At 51.9% G+C, this 16,691-nt stretch overlaps 1 protein-coding gene across 2 annotated transcripts in view; it reads left to right on the plus strand.

The window, feature by feature from the left end:
• Positions 1–9,096, plus strand: part of ADCK1 (aarF domain containing kinase 1) — an 81,156-nt gene extending 72,060 nt beyond the window's left edge. For both annotated transcript variants that reach the window (XM_072865539.1, XM_072865540.1), the window contains exons 8-11: positions 1,914–2,063; positions 2,309–2,506; positions 6,237–6,430; positions 7,901–9,096. In XM_072865539.1, the coding sequence (XP_072721640.1) occupies positions 1,914–2,063; positions 2,309–2,506; positions 6,237–6,430; positions 7,901–8,072 (714 nt within the window). In that variant the 3' untranslated portion in view covers positions 8,073–9,096. The remainder of the gene's footprint in view (positions 1–1,913; positions 2,064–2,308; positions 2,507–6,236; positions 6,431–7,900) is intronic.
• Positions 9,097–16,691: the final 7,595 nt, after the last annotated feature.

Raw genomic sequence — 16,691 nt, forward strand, 5'->3', positions numbered from 1 at the left:
AAAACCTCCAAGGATGGAGATTGCGCAGCCTCTCTGGGCAACTTGTTCCATTGCTTGACTTTCCCAACCCATGCCATTACCACAGCACAGAAGGAGAATCTGCTCTCTTTGAAGCAGCCCATACTCCAGTGCCCCAAATTAATAGCTTTCCAGGCTTTAGCCATGACCAACAGGTTTGCAAAACTGCTAGCCCCTGTCTGGACTTGTGTTTAATGGGTATGAGGCATCGTGTTGGGCCCCAGGTTGTCCCCAAGTCCTCATCTTCAATAATTCTGTGCTCTTCCAGGTCCCTGGAGGCAAACAGCTGAGGCAAACACGTGGTTCGCTCAGTGTGTGCGCAAATGTTGTGGTTGATGCTATGATCAGTCATGATGTCCAAGTCCATTCCTCCTGGTGTGCAGGTCCCTGGGAGACTGAATGAGTGACTGGCTTAAAACTTAAAACAGACTATCTGGCATATCCTTGGACTGTCAGCAAGTGCTGCTGCTCAGCTCTTCTAGGAGGTCACGGCACCTGGTACTTTGGTCCTATCCAGTTTTAGAGCTTGTTGATCTAGGAGACCTATAAGGGTTACTTCATTGCTCCAGTGGTCTCTGCTGGTGATTCAGAAGGGAAACATCATTCCCCTCAGTCAGTACTTACAATAACACCTGTGTGGCATTAGGAGAGCTGCACTACAGAAGTCTGCAGGGCTGTGCTACGCCAGCTGTGGGGGTGATTCGGCAGGGGGGCAGCATGCTCCCTGATTCAGCAGTGGCTCCAGGTCCCACTTGAGGGACGGAGGGTTGTCCCACCTGGTCCTACGGCTGTCTTTCTCATCATTTGTAGTTACTTGGGCACTGTTCATAATGAACACTCTTCTCAGGGTGGCCACATTTCAGAGGTGGGTAAAGCAAGCCCCTCCCTGGCTGTCTGGTTTTCTGCAGGACAAGCTGTCGTTAGTATCCCAGTTACCTCTTCTACCACCTCTGCTTATGGGGACAGCTGCCTGTTTGCTGGTTACACTGTGTGTCTGGGGACCTGCTTGGAATCATTTATAACGATTGTCGTTTAATTGCTTGTTCAGCACTCTGCTGTGGAGCACTGTGCTGCTCTCTGATGGCAGGGAGAGCCGGCGGTGGGATGTCAGGGTGAGGCTGCTGTGTAAGTGCATGGCGAGGGATGGATCCTGGGCCCTGGGGATGTTTACTTGCTCCTAGGAGGTTTTTAACTTTAATAACATCTCTTGGTGATAAGGAGCAGCAGCATGGAGGGGCACAGAAGTGACAGGATGATTTAAACAGCCTTTCTGTGCTGCTTCATCTTCACAGACATTGCAAATCAGATTAGCATGGGTCTGAGGAAAGGAAGGGGGAAAGTGGGGGACAGGGTGATGGAGAGAGGGGAGAGGGAACCCATGTTCATTTTGGTAAGCAGATGGACAAGCTGAGTCTCCTCCTACGCATTCTCCACTGGGTTCTGCTGTTATCCACAGATGGAAACCCCCGAGTCTTCCTCCCAGCTGTCTCTCACCCACCCCAGCAGCTCTTTCCGTGCCTTCCCTGTGAATGCCTGTCTGCCCCTATCTGCTGTCTCACTTTCTTCCTCATTACCAGAAACCCCATTCCTACCCACAGGTATTTTCTGGTTTTTATGCCAGGCAAGTGTCCTTAAATAACCCCTGACCCCACAAACACCTTCATGGTGCCCCCTGCACGGATCCTTCCCTGAATGCCCTGGGTCACCCAGCGATAGATGCCAGCAGCCACCGTGTGCGTTTGTCAGTGTGAGGAGCTGCAAGACCTCTGCATGGGGACATCGGCACATACCAGACCCTCGCTCCCCACAGTGTTGGCACATGGGGGCTGCCTCCCCTCCCCAGCGGGCACCCTGCTGTGGGTGACAGCGTGTGACCTTCTCCCATCTCCTCGCAGATCTCTCGCAACCTGGGAAAGCTCTACAGCGAAATGATCTTTGTGAACGGTTTTGTGCACTGTGACCCGCACCCAGGTAACGTGCTAGTGAAGAAATGCCCAGCCTCTGGGAAGGCCCACATTATCCTCCTGGACCATGGGCTCTACCAGGTACGTAGCTATGGGGGGCTTCCAGGGCCTTGTGAGTCTGCCTGTGGACGTCAGGTTGAAAGAGCACACCCACCTGCAGCCTTGCCTCCCTAAGCCAATATGAATACATATTTCCTATTACTCCCATAACCCTCCAGGGACATTTCCTGGCTCTGAAATGGGGCATAGGGTACAGCTAGGGGGCACAAGGCTTTCCCCCCCAGTTCCCTGTCCTCCATGGACTTCTGGGGGACATGTCTCCCCAGGTGCTGAGCGAGTCATTCCGCATGGACTACTGCCGCCTTTGGCAGGCCCTCATCAAGGCCGATATGAAGAGGGTGCAGAAGTACAGCCAGCGGCTCGGGGCAGGGGATTTGTACCCTCTCTTCGCCTGCATGCTGACTGCCAGGTCCTGGGAGTCTGTCAACAGGGGCATTGACCGTTCACCAGTCTCAGCCAGCGAGGTAGGTCCTGTGTGCCCTTCCCTATCGTGTGCCCTTCCTTCTCCTCAGGTACCTTTCTTTGTTGTAACAACTTGCACCACTGATACCGCAGTGATGCTGGGCAACCCCTGGCGGCTCTGTAGCAAATTCTGCATTGATAGCTGAGCTAGAAAAATCCAGGACTCCTTCTGCAATGTGTTTTATAGAGGCTGAACTTAATTTCCCAGTTTCATTTGTCATGGGCTGCTTAAATTTTGTATAATATTTTAATGGCTAAGTGTTCACCAGTTCTGGCAGGGGAAACATTTGTAGATCAGCCTTTTCTTAAAAAAGTGTTGAATGCAGCTGTGCAGGGAACCATCAAGGAGGATAGGTTAAGGTAGAGGAGACATAAAGGCTTAGTGGGAAGACATGAGAAGGATAATGCATTATCACTATTCATGTAAATGACTATCAGCACTGATACAAACTCCTAAAAACCCTTGGAAATTACCTCCCAATCAGAAACCCTATTAACTTGGAGTCAAGGTTGCTTAACTGCAGATCCTGTCAACTCAATCACTACAAATCTAGGAAATTGCCACTTACATTCTCCACCCTTTCCTATCCACACATGCTGGGATCCTTCTCACGCCTCCTCGCACTCCTGACACGCGCACACTGCCTTAAGAATAGTAGCAGCCCCTGCCAACTGTGCTGTTTTTAGAGATGAGCATATAGTGATGTGATTTCAGCCAATGGACTAGTGTCTGTAGGTAGAAACATGTTTTATCCTATGGTTTGTTTTTATCTGCATGCATTTGTAGTAGAGAGGATGAAATTAATTTAAGTAGCATTATAATATTGTCCTGTGAAATTATCTTCTGGAAATTCCTTTGGGTTGGTGTTTCGTTTTGATGGATATGGCAGAATTTGCTGCACTGGCTTGCCATTGTCCATAGCAATGAGTAGGTCAGATACCTTGGGTAATGGACCCCCTGCCCAGTAATTTGATTGCTTCCTACCTGAGTTAATTTTCTGCATATCAGAAATAATATAGTGACTGTCTAGCAGATATGTGCTTGATCTGGTGAGTTCTGGAGCTGGTAGCTCCAGAAAAAGATTCAGAGGCACCAAAGCAAATTGACACAGAGCTGGCTCCAATACGGCAAGGCCAGTGTTGAATCTGAGCTAATAAGCAAAGTTTATCCTAAACTGGCTTGTGAAGGTTATGCCAGAGCTGTAACTGCAGCCGCATGGTGCCTTTTGTGGGCTAATGAGCTTTGTCATTGAGTTTAATTGCGTGTATGGAGCCAGCTCTGTTGTCTTTGCCTACATGACACAATTAATGCTGAAACTGGATAATCCTGCAGCAGATAAGGGGGAGCTGAGCAGATTTGCTGTGGCGTTAGGAAATGAGCTGCTGCTTGCCCTTAGTTTAGAGGTGAATTTGAAAGATTGTATCAGCAGCAAGAGCCAAGTGCTGTGTAGGCAGGTACCGTCAGCACAGATCTCCAGAGAGTATGCTTGAGCATGTATCAACATGAGAGTAGCCTGTGAGACAAGGAAGCAACCCTCCTGAAACAAAATCCTTACTGTAGTGCCGTGTCCAGTCTTGGGCACTGCATCTTGAGAAAGGTTTGATGAAACTGGGGCGAGTCCAGTAGGAAGCTACAAGGGCTGGTGGTCAAGCAGATGCAACCCATGAGGGAAGTCTGAGCAAGTCAGGGCAGAAAAAGTCTAGAAAAGCACAGGTCAAGAAGAGTTGTAGTAGTGATTTTCAAATCTGTTAAAGAGTGCTGGAAACAGGACAAGAAGTAATGGTTTTAAACTCAGCTAAGGAGATTGGGGTTAAACATGAGAAAAGCTGGATCTAACGGCAAGGCCAGTGAAACGCTGGTGTGGATGGTCTGGGGAGGCTGTGAGTCACATCACTGGAGAGTTTTAGGAGCAGGGTAGGCAAATGTGTGAGGATTGCCATAGGTGTACTTGTTCCTGCCTTAAGCTAAGAACAGGCAGCTGACCGCTCAGGGTGGCTGCTAGCCTCATCTCATCTGATTTTATGATCGTGTTTTGCAGCATCCTGCAGCAGCCTCAGTGATTGCAGCCAAGGGGCTTTTCTCAGGTCCTGTGGCATAGCTCATTTCTTCCTCTGCACACAGGCTTTGCCCTTGACAGAAAATGACAGTTCTGATGACAGGTCATGTGGTTGTTTTGTGATGTGGACAAGCAGCTGGAGCTGAAAATAAAAATAAAAGAAACAGAAAAGAAAACCTATGTGTAGAAAATAAAGTAGGCTTTGCAGTGATGTTGGCTAGGATAAGGGATAAGATATAATCAGGGAGGAATTTTCTGCCAACAAATGATGGAACAAAACATTTAACATTTAGGAGAGCTAAGTGTCTTCTTGGTGAAGCTTTGTGTATTTGGTCAGTGACGGAGGCAGGAGGACACAAAGATTTATTTGTCAGCAGCAAAGCAACCATGGTGGTGTGTGAGCTGTATACATCTCTGACCATCATGACCTGCACACTCGATTTGTGCAGGTCTGTTCCTTTATAATAAGTCTGAAGTTCACAAAGAGTGAGTGTGAGATCCCATATTGTGAAGTACAGGCTGGCCGGTGCTCATTCCAGAGAAGAGAACGTTTTAGAGCTGTCCTTTCCCTTTCCCACAAAGGAGCCTCCCTCCTGTAGGAAGTCATTTACTGCCCTCTGCATGTGTCCTGCTGGATTCTGGAGATCTCATATGTTCCAGGGACTTCTGTTTGGATTTGCTGACTCATGACGTGGCCTCTGTAGCAAGAGGTAGGGACACGGTTATGTGTAAGGGATCAGCTCTACACCACACTGTCCTCCATTTACTGGGATGGTGGGGGAACTCTCACATCTAAAAAGAGGCAGAAGAGTGGGGGCTGGCTGTCTTGCATGCTATGGCAACTCATGTTTGGAGGGGAGCCCATCTTAAGTGGCTCAGGCTGTAGCCCATCAGTTATCACTGGGATCTTACCATGGGCAGTGTATTTGTTGGAAGCTAGGGAAGCAAGGAACATGAAGGATCACTCTGTGTCTGCCTTGGTCTTACAGTCTTTCCTTAAGCATCTGCTACTGGCTGCTGCCAGACAGGATATAGGTCTAGATAGACCCTTAGTCTGACAGATGACAGTTTTTGATCTTTTGGGTTAGCATGATGCTTAACTGCATAATGCTTTCTCACCTCTGCTGAGTTGTGTTGAGGACAGAGAACTGAACTAGGCCTTTGAAACAGCTTCATCAGTACAGCATAAAGCCATTAGTTGCATGGCACAGCAAGACAAGGAGCAGCCTGGTTATCCTTGCAGCATGCCTCCGCCTTCCTGAGCAGTCCTGCGCTACCTGCAGCTCTCAGCTTTGGGGCTGGTGAGGCGAGACTCAGTCAGAAGGCTGCAAGGGCAGTAATGAGACATGGTTGCTGCAGGCTGCCTGGGGCCGAGAACTGAGATAGCAGCAAGTGGCCTGTTCTCCTGAGAGGCTATTAATCCTGCCAGTGAGTGGACAGGGCCTGATCTCACTGAGGGGCAGGTGGGATATGGCAAGAGTGATCTGTGACTGTGCTGTGAGTGCTTGGAACAGCCAGGTGTCTGCAGGAAAGCAGGACAAAGAACTCTTTAGCTTCTGGCCTGGAGTCACGGTCTGGAAAAACACCGGCTCCTCCTGCCAAATTTCAGCTGCATCTGGACCTGCACTCTCAGCTTCTCTCTCCTTTCTCTCTGACATGACCCGGCTGGCCGCAGGATGTGGAGATCCGGTCCAACGCTGCTGCTTACCTACCCCAGATCACCCAGCTCCTCAACAACGTCCCCCGCCAGATGCTGCTGCTGCTGAAGACCAATGACTTGTTAAGGGGGATCGAGTCATCCCTGCACACGCGGGCCAGTGCCAGCTCCTTCCTCAACATGTCTCGCTGCTGCATCAGAGCTGTTTCCACGTGAGTCTCTTCTCCAGGCACCAGAGGCCAGACATGGAGCGGCAGGGGCTGGCTGTCCCTGGGGGCCTGGAGCTCGGGGGGATCCCAGGGCCAGCAGGCCAGCCAGGGACCGGTCCCACAGTAGCTGAGCAAGGCGAGCAGGGCAGACCCTGAGATGGTGGTCAGGTCCAATCAAAAGTCCATCTCATAATGCAACATCATGGTGACAGGGCAGGTCCAAGGTCAAACTAGAAAGTCAATCTGTAGATCAGGTCCAGTAGTTGTTAGGTAGGCCTGTCCTGACAAGATGGGGCTGAGGTCAAGCTAAGAGGTCAGTATGTGAGTTGAGGTCCAGGTCAAGGGGCTTCACAGCAGAGCATGAGCTGGGGACCATTACTCCTCCAGCGTAGCTCAGGCAGGGACTGAAGGTGCAGGCCTGAGATTAACTGGAGCTCCTGGGCCTATGAGCAGAGGGTTGAGGAAGGTCCCAGGCTAGTCAGGGCCACTAAGGCTTATTAGAGCCCTCCACTCAGGGCCCTGGCAAGGCCTAACTGGACCTCTTGACCTCTTACTCTTAGCTGTGGACATCTCCCCCTCATTAGCACATCTGCTGTGGTCCTACCCCTGCTCAGTTACATGTCTCAGCCTCTGTGCTGTTCTCACGCCCATCAGCCTCTTCAGAGGACAGGTCTGTCACCCTGGGGCTGGGGACAGGGATGGAGTTGGAGCCCTTAGGGTAAGGGTTTAGGGTTTGGCTCCTCCAGAGGAGGGGAAGGGTCTTCCTGCCCATTACAGGCATCACCACTGAGAAGTATTTATGGGTAGGAAAGATCTGCAAGTTTACTGCTGCCAGTTTCTGCAGCCTGATTGAGGGGCTAGGGCTGACTGTGAACATCAGGCTGATGTTTAAAAGCCAGGAACAGGAGTCGTGCAAGTGATTTCCATCTGTGAGTCTTATGAGTCAATGCACTTCTGCCTTAGATTCCTCCTCCTTGCGGAAGAAATAACAGTTATTTCTCAGGCTGATGAGGGACCTACGAAGCCCAGTTAACCTCTGCTTCTAGAGAAAGGTGGAGAATTACTTCTCCTGGAAACAGTGTGTCAGGATTGCTGGACTCTTACAAGTGTGCTACCAGGGCTACAGGGCTATAGGGGTGTGCACCTGTCCCTGTTAGCTGAAGTGAAGCTGGGCATAGAAGCAGAGGATGCCATGGCCCAGGGTCACTATGTGCAGTGGGGAGAGAACCGGGCTCACAAGGGAGCAGGCTGTCTCTTCTGACAGATTCGTGCTAGGAAGGCAGTCCCCAGCTCCTCAGGAACATTATTTGGAGAAAATCCCTACTCCCAGGGGTCCCCACTGACAGTGATTCTCTGGAGGTGGGACGTTCCCCTCCCCTGGGGAGGGTCAGTTGTACTGAAGATGTAGGACAGGCCTCCTTCCTGCCAGGCTGCATCCTGCTGGATTTAATGCAGCTGTTTCTCTCATTCTAGGTACCAGAGGAGCAAGAGTCACTCGCTTTACAGGAGGGCCCAGATCTCACTCACAGAAGCCCTGAGCCTGTGGCAGATCAACTTGTATGAACTCTTCCTGTGGCTGAAGGGGTCCCGGCTGGGGAACTGGGTCATTGCTCTCCTGAGCGGGATGCACCATTCCACGTATTGACATGAACTGGTGGGAGAGGCCCGGGTGCTCCCTCCCTCCCTTCTGCTCTCCACCGCACATTTGCCTTTCTGACTGTTTCTGTCTATTCTGTGGGCTATTTCTGGGTCTTGTTCCACGTTACACACTGCACTGTCCTTGCCTGTTACAGCATTAGCTTTCTCTGTGGCGCTGAGAGGTGGAGTCGGTACTGGAGCTCTGCTGTTTCATGGTTTAGGAAAAGGAGGTGTGGGATACCATGTGTCAGGAAGGGCAGGGTACTTTCTTTCCCCATCTGAGCAAGGGAAATTCCACTCAGATTCCAGTGGGACTGCACTGGAAGCAAAAGCCTCTCCTTGGCTCTTTCTTAAACAATCTTACAGAATTTAAGAGAATCCCATCCCAGCCTAGAATACCCCAAAACATTTCTCAGACCCTCAGAGAGAGGTGGTAAGTCCCCTTAAAATCCAATAGGGTTTATATTAGTTTTTGCAGTCTACTTAGTCTGATTTCTGTTCAGGTGTGCAGAGAATTTCTCTGGGGAGTGAGACCTTGTGGAGAGCTGGCAGTAAGGCTCCTCTCCCAGCACCAGGGAAAGGGGACCCTAATGGTGAGAGTGGTGGACTGGGAGTCCAGCTTTCTGAGGTTTGTCTCCAGTCCTGTCAGCAAGTGCCTCTGTGTTTTTGGACTTTTCCTGGCCTGTTTCCTTGCAGGTGAAATGGGGGAAGGGGACAGAGGTCCTGCCTCTTTTCTGAAATTCAGGGAAGGCAGGAGGAATGACAACTCAGGGCTCTGAAACTGCTGGTAATGTATGTGTAATGTACAGTACTGCCACACAGCAAAATAAATGTATTGTATCAAAGACCTTTGGGGGAGCGATGCATGGCTGTGCACTCAGGGTGATGTTTGGGCCTCTAACCTCAGTCCTGTTTCCATTTCTCCACTGACTGAGTGATGCCAGGCAGCGCTTTTAACTCCTTGCAAGCCAAATGAAATGGCCTCTTGGTCTTAAGTCTTCCCAAGAGGTTTGTTCCACATCTGGGTCCTCTGGTGCTGCATCAGGTGTGTGTTGGGATGGGATGGAGGAGCGGGTGTCATTCTGCTGGGAGGATGCACCACTCCTTGCCACCCAGATCCATGCTGAGCCTGCCTCCTCCCTGCCTGTGGGAGCACGTTGCAGCACATCTGTGAGACGTCACCATTCCCGTGCCGCGCACTGAGCATTTTGCCTTGTCACTGCTTGTGACGTTTCACTGCTCCTGCCTCAGATGAAAATCTGCCGCTTGCTCACTGGTGCAAGTGACAGGTCTGATGGCTCTGACTCTGCAGCTATGGGACGGCTACCTGGAAGTCTCACTCAGAGGCCTCCTTCATGTGAGACATATTTTGGATCCTGGGAGATGTCCCTGCTGCTTATGAGGATTCCTGTTGCCAGGAAGAGTGGATGGAGGTGACTGCTGAAATAATTTCAGCTTTCTCATAAACTGTCTTGGTGAAAGGGGACACGAAGGACAGGATGGGATCGTCCCTCTACTGCCAGGAAGCTTGCTAAGCTTCTGGTCATTACTCAGGCATCAGGCTGTGCCTGAGAGCAAGCCACAAGAAAAGCATGTGCTCTTTCAGTTTGCGAGCAGTTTCCCAGCTTGCACGGGTGTGAGACCCCACCTTGCAATGAGTCCATTTGCATGGGAAGCGAAGCAGGGGGCAGAGTGTGGGTGAGTGCGTGTGTCAGTGCTCGAGGAACCGATTCTCTTGCTGGCTGTGTGGGAGAGGGAAGGGGTGTAATCCAGAAAAGGTACCTGACTGCAGGTGTGCTTGGGCATGATGAATTAGTGACTACGGAAGTGTGGCTTATGACAGTGACTGTGTGTGCGCAAGCATGTAGGCACAGCTGGCTGGCTCAGGACTGTCAAGAAGTGGTGTGTGATCGGCAGAGTTGTGGATGGGGAGTTACTGAATGTGGGTTTTTGGTCTCCTGTGCAGTCAATTGCCTGACTCTGGCATTGGCTCTCTGAGCCCTTCCTACTATGGGGACAGCAGCAGGAGTGATGTGCTCTCCCATCTTTGCTAGGAGAAAAAAAAGAAACCCTGGTAAGACTGAATGTCCTCACAAAGCTTGTCCCCAACCTGTGCAATGACTTCTGGGTTGTGTGATGGCATCAGGAAATGGGGTGGTGGTTATTGCAGTGACGAGACTCCTGAGTCAACAAGGAGTCATAGGGGCCCTGGAGTATTGGTCCTGCAGCCTGTACATGAGTGATCTTTGCTCATGTGAGCAGTCTGGCTGAATCAGTGCCTTGCTTAGGCATTTACAGCTTGTAGGCCGGCCAGTGTGGGTGGGCCTGTCTTGTTCTCCTCAGAAGTAGAGCTCTGCTCAAAAAAGTGGCCTGGTGCACCCAGTGAAGTCCAGGAGACTCTCTTGCAATGGTCACCGACTGCACATCCTCATCTTGTAGCTGCCCCTGCAAATGCCTTTGCCAATCCATGTCTGGATATGCTGATCAGAGCACTGTCTGGGTCTCACCAACATCTGTGTGTGAAAGCTCATCCCACAGTGAGACCCTGGTCCTGTCCCTCATTTCCAGAGGATCCTGTGTCATGGAGAGGCTCCCTGCAGCTGACATTCACGTTGACTGCCGAGCCCGCAGCCTGCTCTCAGTCACCGTGCCTGTTCTTTCACCCCTCCGAAATCCAGCTGTGCGACTGCTAGTCCCACTGCCTGAGGAAGGTGCTGGCTCTAAAAGTGGTAGGGAACCAGCAGCTCCTCAGACTGTTGTTTTTGGCAGCGTGCAGCAGGCAAAGAGCGGGGTGTATTTGGAAGAGTGTTGTCTATTGACATTAGTCTCTGCAGGGAGGCTGTGTGCTTCAGTGTTAGCAGTGGGACTCCTCCGTCAGTTGTGCTCAGCTCTCACCCTTCCCACAGTCAATCAATGAGGCTTTGCCTGAGGAAAGAACCAGCAAACACCCGGGGTGTGACCCGTTAACATTCCTGCCTTGTCTTTTTGCTGAAAGCTCTCAAAGGTGAATATGTTAAAAGGGTTTTGAAAAGACACTTTCTCATCTCAATTTGTGGTTGTCAAACATGGGTAACCTGGATCAGCTCTGTGCACTTGGCCTCTCCTTCCAACCTGCATTTACCGGTGTTTTCACCACCAGCAAACACAGCCTCTGCTTCTCTGCCTGCAGTCGGCACACGAGCTGCTGTCTGCCTGGCTTCAGCTGCAAGTGAACTGGAGTTTGGTGCTAAATGTCGGCCTTGCAGCAGATTCCTGAGCCCACCGACTCTCTCGGGACTGACAAGGTGGGGGGTTAGAGCTGGGGCCAGAGATGCAAAACTGATAGGCGACTTCCAGCTCCCATAATATGAAATACTATGTTGTAGCCTTGTAGCATCTCCCATCCTAAAGGGCTCTCAGTGCTCTCAGACGAGCTGGGGGGCCAGCAGTCATTTCATCTAGCATTTAAATGTACCATCATTAGGTTGGCTGGAGGGGGAAAATGGGGCAGGGAGGGTAAATGATGTTGCCATGTAAAACTATGCAAGAATTTTGGGTATGAAGTGAATAGGCTTTTTTCATATCCAGCTGAAGAAAAAGCCAGAGAGCACATTAGTCCAGGCTAAACACCATAGCCTTTACCAACACATCCAGTGAACTTTAATGATGACAAGTGGGTGGCATATAGCTTTGCAGATCAAGGCTGCATGGTGCCCTCTGCCATTTCGCAGGGACGTATGAACCTCGTGCAGTCACAGCGTAGAAGCTTGCCAAATGAATCACTCCCTGCTTCCCATAGCAAATGAACCGTGACCAGCACGTGGCCTGGCCGATGCCAAAGTCATTCCCCTCACAAATGACTCCCCCTGGGTCACCGGGGCTGCGTTCCAATGCATCGCTTGGCAGGGCTCTTTCCCCCCCACAAGTGCGTCTCTCTGTGTCCCCCCGGCATCCCTCTCCCCTCTGTACCCTGAGTCTAAAGGGGTGTGGGCAGGCTGCCGGGTCCTGGAGCACGCAAGGAGGCTTCACACACGGCAGGCTGTGCCAGGACGCGTGCCATTCCGGTGGGAGCAGAGCGAGGGATGATGTCTGGAGGGCTGCAGCCCTCAGGGCAGCCAGTGCCTTCCCCTCTGTTCCCTGAACACCAGGTGGCTATAAAGGGGGGTGGGGGGCTGACCCTGGCTGGGTGCCAGGTGCCCACCAAAGCCGCTCTATCACTGCCCTCCTCAGCTGGACAGAGGAGAGAAAATATAACAAAAGGCTCATGGGTCAAGACAAGGACAGGGAGAGATCATTCACCAATTACCTCACAGGCAAAAGAGACTCGATGGGGGGGGGGGGGGGAATTATTACCAATCAAGTCAGAGTAGAATAAGGAGAAATAAAAAGTAAATCTTCAAACACCTTCCCCCCACCCTTCCCTTTTTCCCAGGCTCAGCTTCACTCCTGATTTTCTCTACCTCCTCCCCCAGAGCAGCGCAGGGGGATGGGGAAAGGGGGTTGCGGTCAGTTCATCACACGTTCTCTGCTGCTCCTTCCTCCGCAGGGAAGGACTCCTCACACTCTTCCCCTGCTCCAGCGTGGGGTCCCTCCCACGGGAGACAGTCCTCCATGAACTTCTCCAACGTGAGTCCTTCCCATGGGCTGCAGTTCTTCACGAACTGCTCCAGCGTGGGTCCCTTCCACGGGGTGCAGTCCTTCTGGAACAGGCTGCTCCAGCATGGGTCCCCCACAGGGCCACCAGTCCTGCCAGCAAACCTGCTCCAGCATGGGCTCCTCTCTCCATGGGGCCACAGGGCCTGCTAGGAGCCTGCTCAAGTGCAGGCTTCCCACAGAGTCACAGCCTCCTTCAGGCGTCCACTTGCTCTGGTGTGGGGTCCTCCATGGGCGGCAGGTGGATATCTGCTCCACTGTTAACCTCCATGGGCTGCAGGGGGACAGCCTGCCTCACCATGGTCTTCACCAGGGGCTGCAGGGGAATCTCTGCTCTGGCGCCTGGAGCACCTCCTCCCCCTCCTTCTTCACTGCCCTTGGTGTCTGCAGAGTTGTTGCTCTCACATTCTCACTCCTCCCTCTGGCTGCAGTTGCTGTTGCGCAGCAACTTTCCCCCCTTCTTAAATATGTTATCCCAGAGGTGCCACCACCGTCACTGATGGGCTCGGCCTTGGCCAGCAGTGGGTCTGTCTTGGAGCCGGCTGGCATTGGCTCTATTGGACATAGGGGAAGCTTCTAGCAGCTTCTCATAGAAGCCACCCCTGTAGCCCCCCCACTACCAAAACCTTGCCGTGCAAACCCAATACAGGGGGACAGTCATTTTCTCCTCCTTGGGTCCTCTCTAGAGGCAAGAGGCTGGGGCTGGCTCCTGCCCCTGCAGTCCAAGCTCTGTCCATCCCTGTCTCACCCAGGGCATGTGCTTGTCCTGGGTGATGGAGAGAGGGGGATGGGTTGAGGAAAGGGAAAGAAAAGGAAAGGGGAAAGGAAAAAGGAAAGAAGGAGTGTGTCCCCCCACCTTTTGGGAGTACATACCAAAACCCATTATGTTTCTAAACAGACTTGTGATCTCTAAATGCTTCCGGACTGCACTCTCTGCTTTTTGTTTCACAGTTCGCTCAGATGCTGTGGCAGGCAAGCTGTTGTTGCTGGCACAACAAAGGTGTCCCCCTTGCTCCCGCCACCGGGCTCCTGCTGGCATGGGGCTGGCCCTCTGTCAGCCCCACCAAGGTGCCTGCAGAGTGGGGTCATCCTCCTTCCTCCAGCAGTTGCTCAAGTGCTGTCCAGGACTGTAAAAGAGCTGGACAGTGAGAGATTTACATTTGTAATTAATTAATTACCCTTCTGAGAAAAATTATCCTTTCCAAGCATCATACAGGTGATAGTGACGTCCCCTAACATCTTACTCCATGAGGTATCAGTAGGACCTTTCAGCTGAAAGGAAAATCTACTAGTGGAGTAGCAGCTCTGCTGAAAAGAAGCAGGAAGGGGTTATGGGGGACCCCAGGTAAACATGAGCTCGCAGTGGAAACCACGTCCTGAGCTCCATCAGGAGGAGTGTGGCTGGAGAGGCTACTTGTTGTCCTCCTCTGCTTGGTGCTGCTGAGTCCACGCCTGAAACAGTGTCCTCTTTCGGTTCTCTGAGTTCAAGAGGGATGCTGAAAAACTGGATTGGGTCCGGTGGAGGGCATGCAACATGGCCAGGACCTACTGCCCATAGCCTGCAAGGGGGATGGGCTTGTGTAGTCTGGCAAGGAAGAAGCAAAGGGATGAGCTGATAATGGCTGGTGACTCTTTGAAAGGGAGTTAGAGAGGCAATAGAGCCAAGTGCCTTCTGGCAGTGCCAGATGACTTAGCAAGGGCCCATGGCCACAAGTTACAGCTTGGATAGTTAGATTGGGCACAGGGATGGACTTCTTCACCAGGAGGGTGGTGCAGAGCTAGGATATGTCACCCAGAGAGGGTCTCCATCCCAGGGGGCTTCAAGGAGCTTGCCAGCCAAAGCATGGCTCAGCTGGTCTCCTGTTGGTGAGAGCCTCCCTCAGAGCGGAAGGGCAGACAGGGACAGATGCCCCGTGGCCCCTTCCAGCCAGCCTGTCTGTGATGCCATACAGCCATGGCACGGAGCAGGCAGGGGGCTGGCTCACATCACCGTCGAGTCACCGCTGGGGGATGAGGTTGGCTCTGGGTTTCACCCTTCCCAGCTCTCCCTCTGTGTCAATGTCTCTGCTCAGAAACAAGATAATGTCCCTGCCCAGGGCTCGTCTTTGCTCTGAAGCCCAGGCCATAGATTGCTGGCTGTTTTCATTTGGTTCAGTTGTGGAGCCAGGGTTGTGAGCCTGCCTGTCCCAGCAAACACCAGCCTGGGTAGCTCGCCTTGCAGTTTTAATCGGCCAGCCGCCTTTCAGGTCCTTCTCGGACAAAACCCGCATGTCGCGGTGCCTTCCTGAGACGAGGCAGTGTGCGCCTTCCCAGGGTCCTGCTGTGGCTACCTCAGGCTTTAAACAGGCTTTAAATCAGGAGTAAATTCTACTCACATCCAGCTGAAGGCTTCTTGAGCAGGCTGGAGGGATGCTAAGTGACCTGTGTGTGATGGTAATCAGGCCCCATGGAGACAGTGCTGAGCATTTCCCTGGTTGAGGGCATTCAGCACACAGGGTGGTGGGAGCTACACCTGGCTGAGAGATCTTCCCCATGCCAACTCAGAAAGCTGCCGCCGCTTCTCTGCGGGGTAGCGATCCGCGTCTCTGTCCCCTGCAGGGATCGTTACCGTGCATGCGCCCACAGCTGTGCCTGAGGGAGCCCTGGGCAGGACGTGACTGCACACTCGCCTGCGCGCCTCCCGCCAGCCCTGCGACACAGTCAGCGGCACCGGCCTCCCCCTGGAGTCCCCGTGCAGCTCAAGGTGACCTTGTCAAAAGGTTATGGCCTTTCAGGGTCAGCTTGTGTGACCTGGAGAGCATCCCTCTGCTTGATGTCCCCTGTGCCACGGTGTCAGATCGCAGGCTGCTCTTTGCACAGCTTCCCTCTTGGGCTGCTTGCTGCAACCCAAGTACTTTGATTCCTGGTGGTGTGGTAAAAACTGTTCATCCAGATTGCATGAGCAGTGTGGAGTAGGGAGGAGCTCTGGTATTTTACTATTTTATTTTTATTTTATTTTATTTTATTTTACTTTATTTTCATTTGATTCAGATTCTTTTTTGCTGAGGCTACTTTTCCCTACTCTGATAAATATGAGCATAATTAACACTCATAAAGCCTCTTCCTATAACCAGAGCACTGCAAAGAAGGGAACAAGAATTAGGTCTGACCTAGCAGGATGTGTCTGCATGTAAAATGCACGTTAGCTGGCAGTGGTTTGCAGGCCTGCAGCTCCGGGCTCAGCATGGATGGAAGCGAGCAAGCGAGTGTCTCCCCAGGGTGCCTGCCCCGAGAGCCCCTGCTCTCCTCTCAGCCCACAGCCTAACAGCACCTCTAACTTTAATAAAGCAAAGATAGAAGAGATTGCTAAATGGTAGTCAATAAACAAAGCGACATGCACGAAGCCTGGTAATGTCATATTGCTCTTAAAGAAAATATGAAAAATAGTAATCATGGCCATTGTTATTACTATCTTGTCCTTCACAATGCTTAAACTATCCATCATGCTGATAAGGCTGAAAGGAAAACCCAGCGATATAAGATGCACATATCACAGGGCAGCCAGTCCCGTGGCCGCCTGTGCTGCACCCAGTCTGCACTGGGACTGCAGTTGCTCCTCTGCATCGTGGGACCATCAGATAAATCAGAGCAGAACCAAAGCAGGGAGAGCCTGTCGGCATAGCCACCGGCAGCAGGAGGTCAGCACGGAAATAGCTGCTCTGCAACAGCCGGCGTGGAGACCTGAGCAATGAGGTGATGTGGGCTGGGGATTTACTTTGGGGTATCAACGCACCTAAAATGCATTGGTGTGAGCTGGACAGAGCCCCAGAGGAAGACGGAGGGAGGCAAGCAGGTTGTCTGATGTGGGGTGGTAAGTCAGCTACAAGCATGGTACTGCTGGTAACTGCATGGCAGGCTGAACAGTCAGTTTCATTGGAGAAGAGTTTCAGCCTGGAGAAATTATACTTGACTGTTCAATTGTGTACCCAGAGAATAAGAGTTAGTGAAGCTGGGG

Source organism: Ciconia boyciana, chromosome 6 (assembly GCF_034638445.1).
Source record: "Ciconia boyciana chromosome 6, ASM3463844v1, whole genome shotgun sequence".
In the NCBI taxonomy this organism is placed as follows: domain Eukaryota; kingdom Metazoa; phylum Chordata; class Aves; order Ciconiiformes; family Ciconiidae; genus Ciconia; species Ciconia boyciana.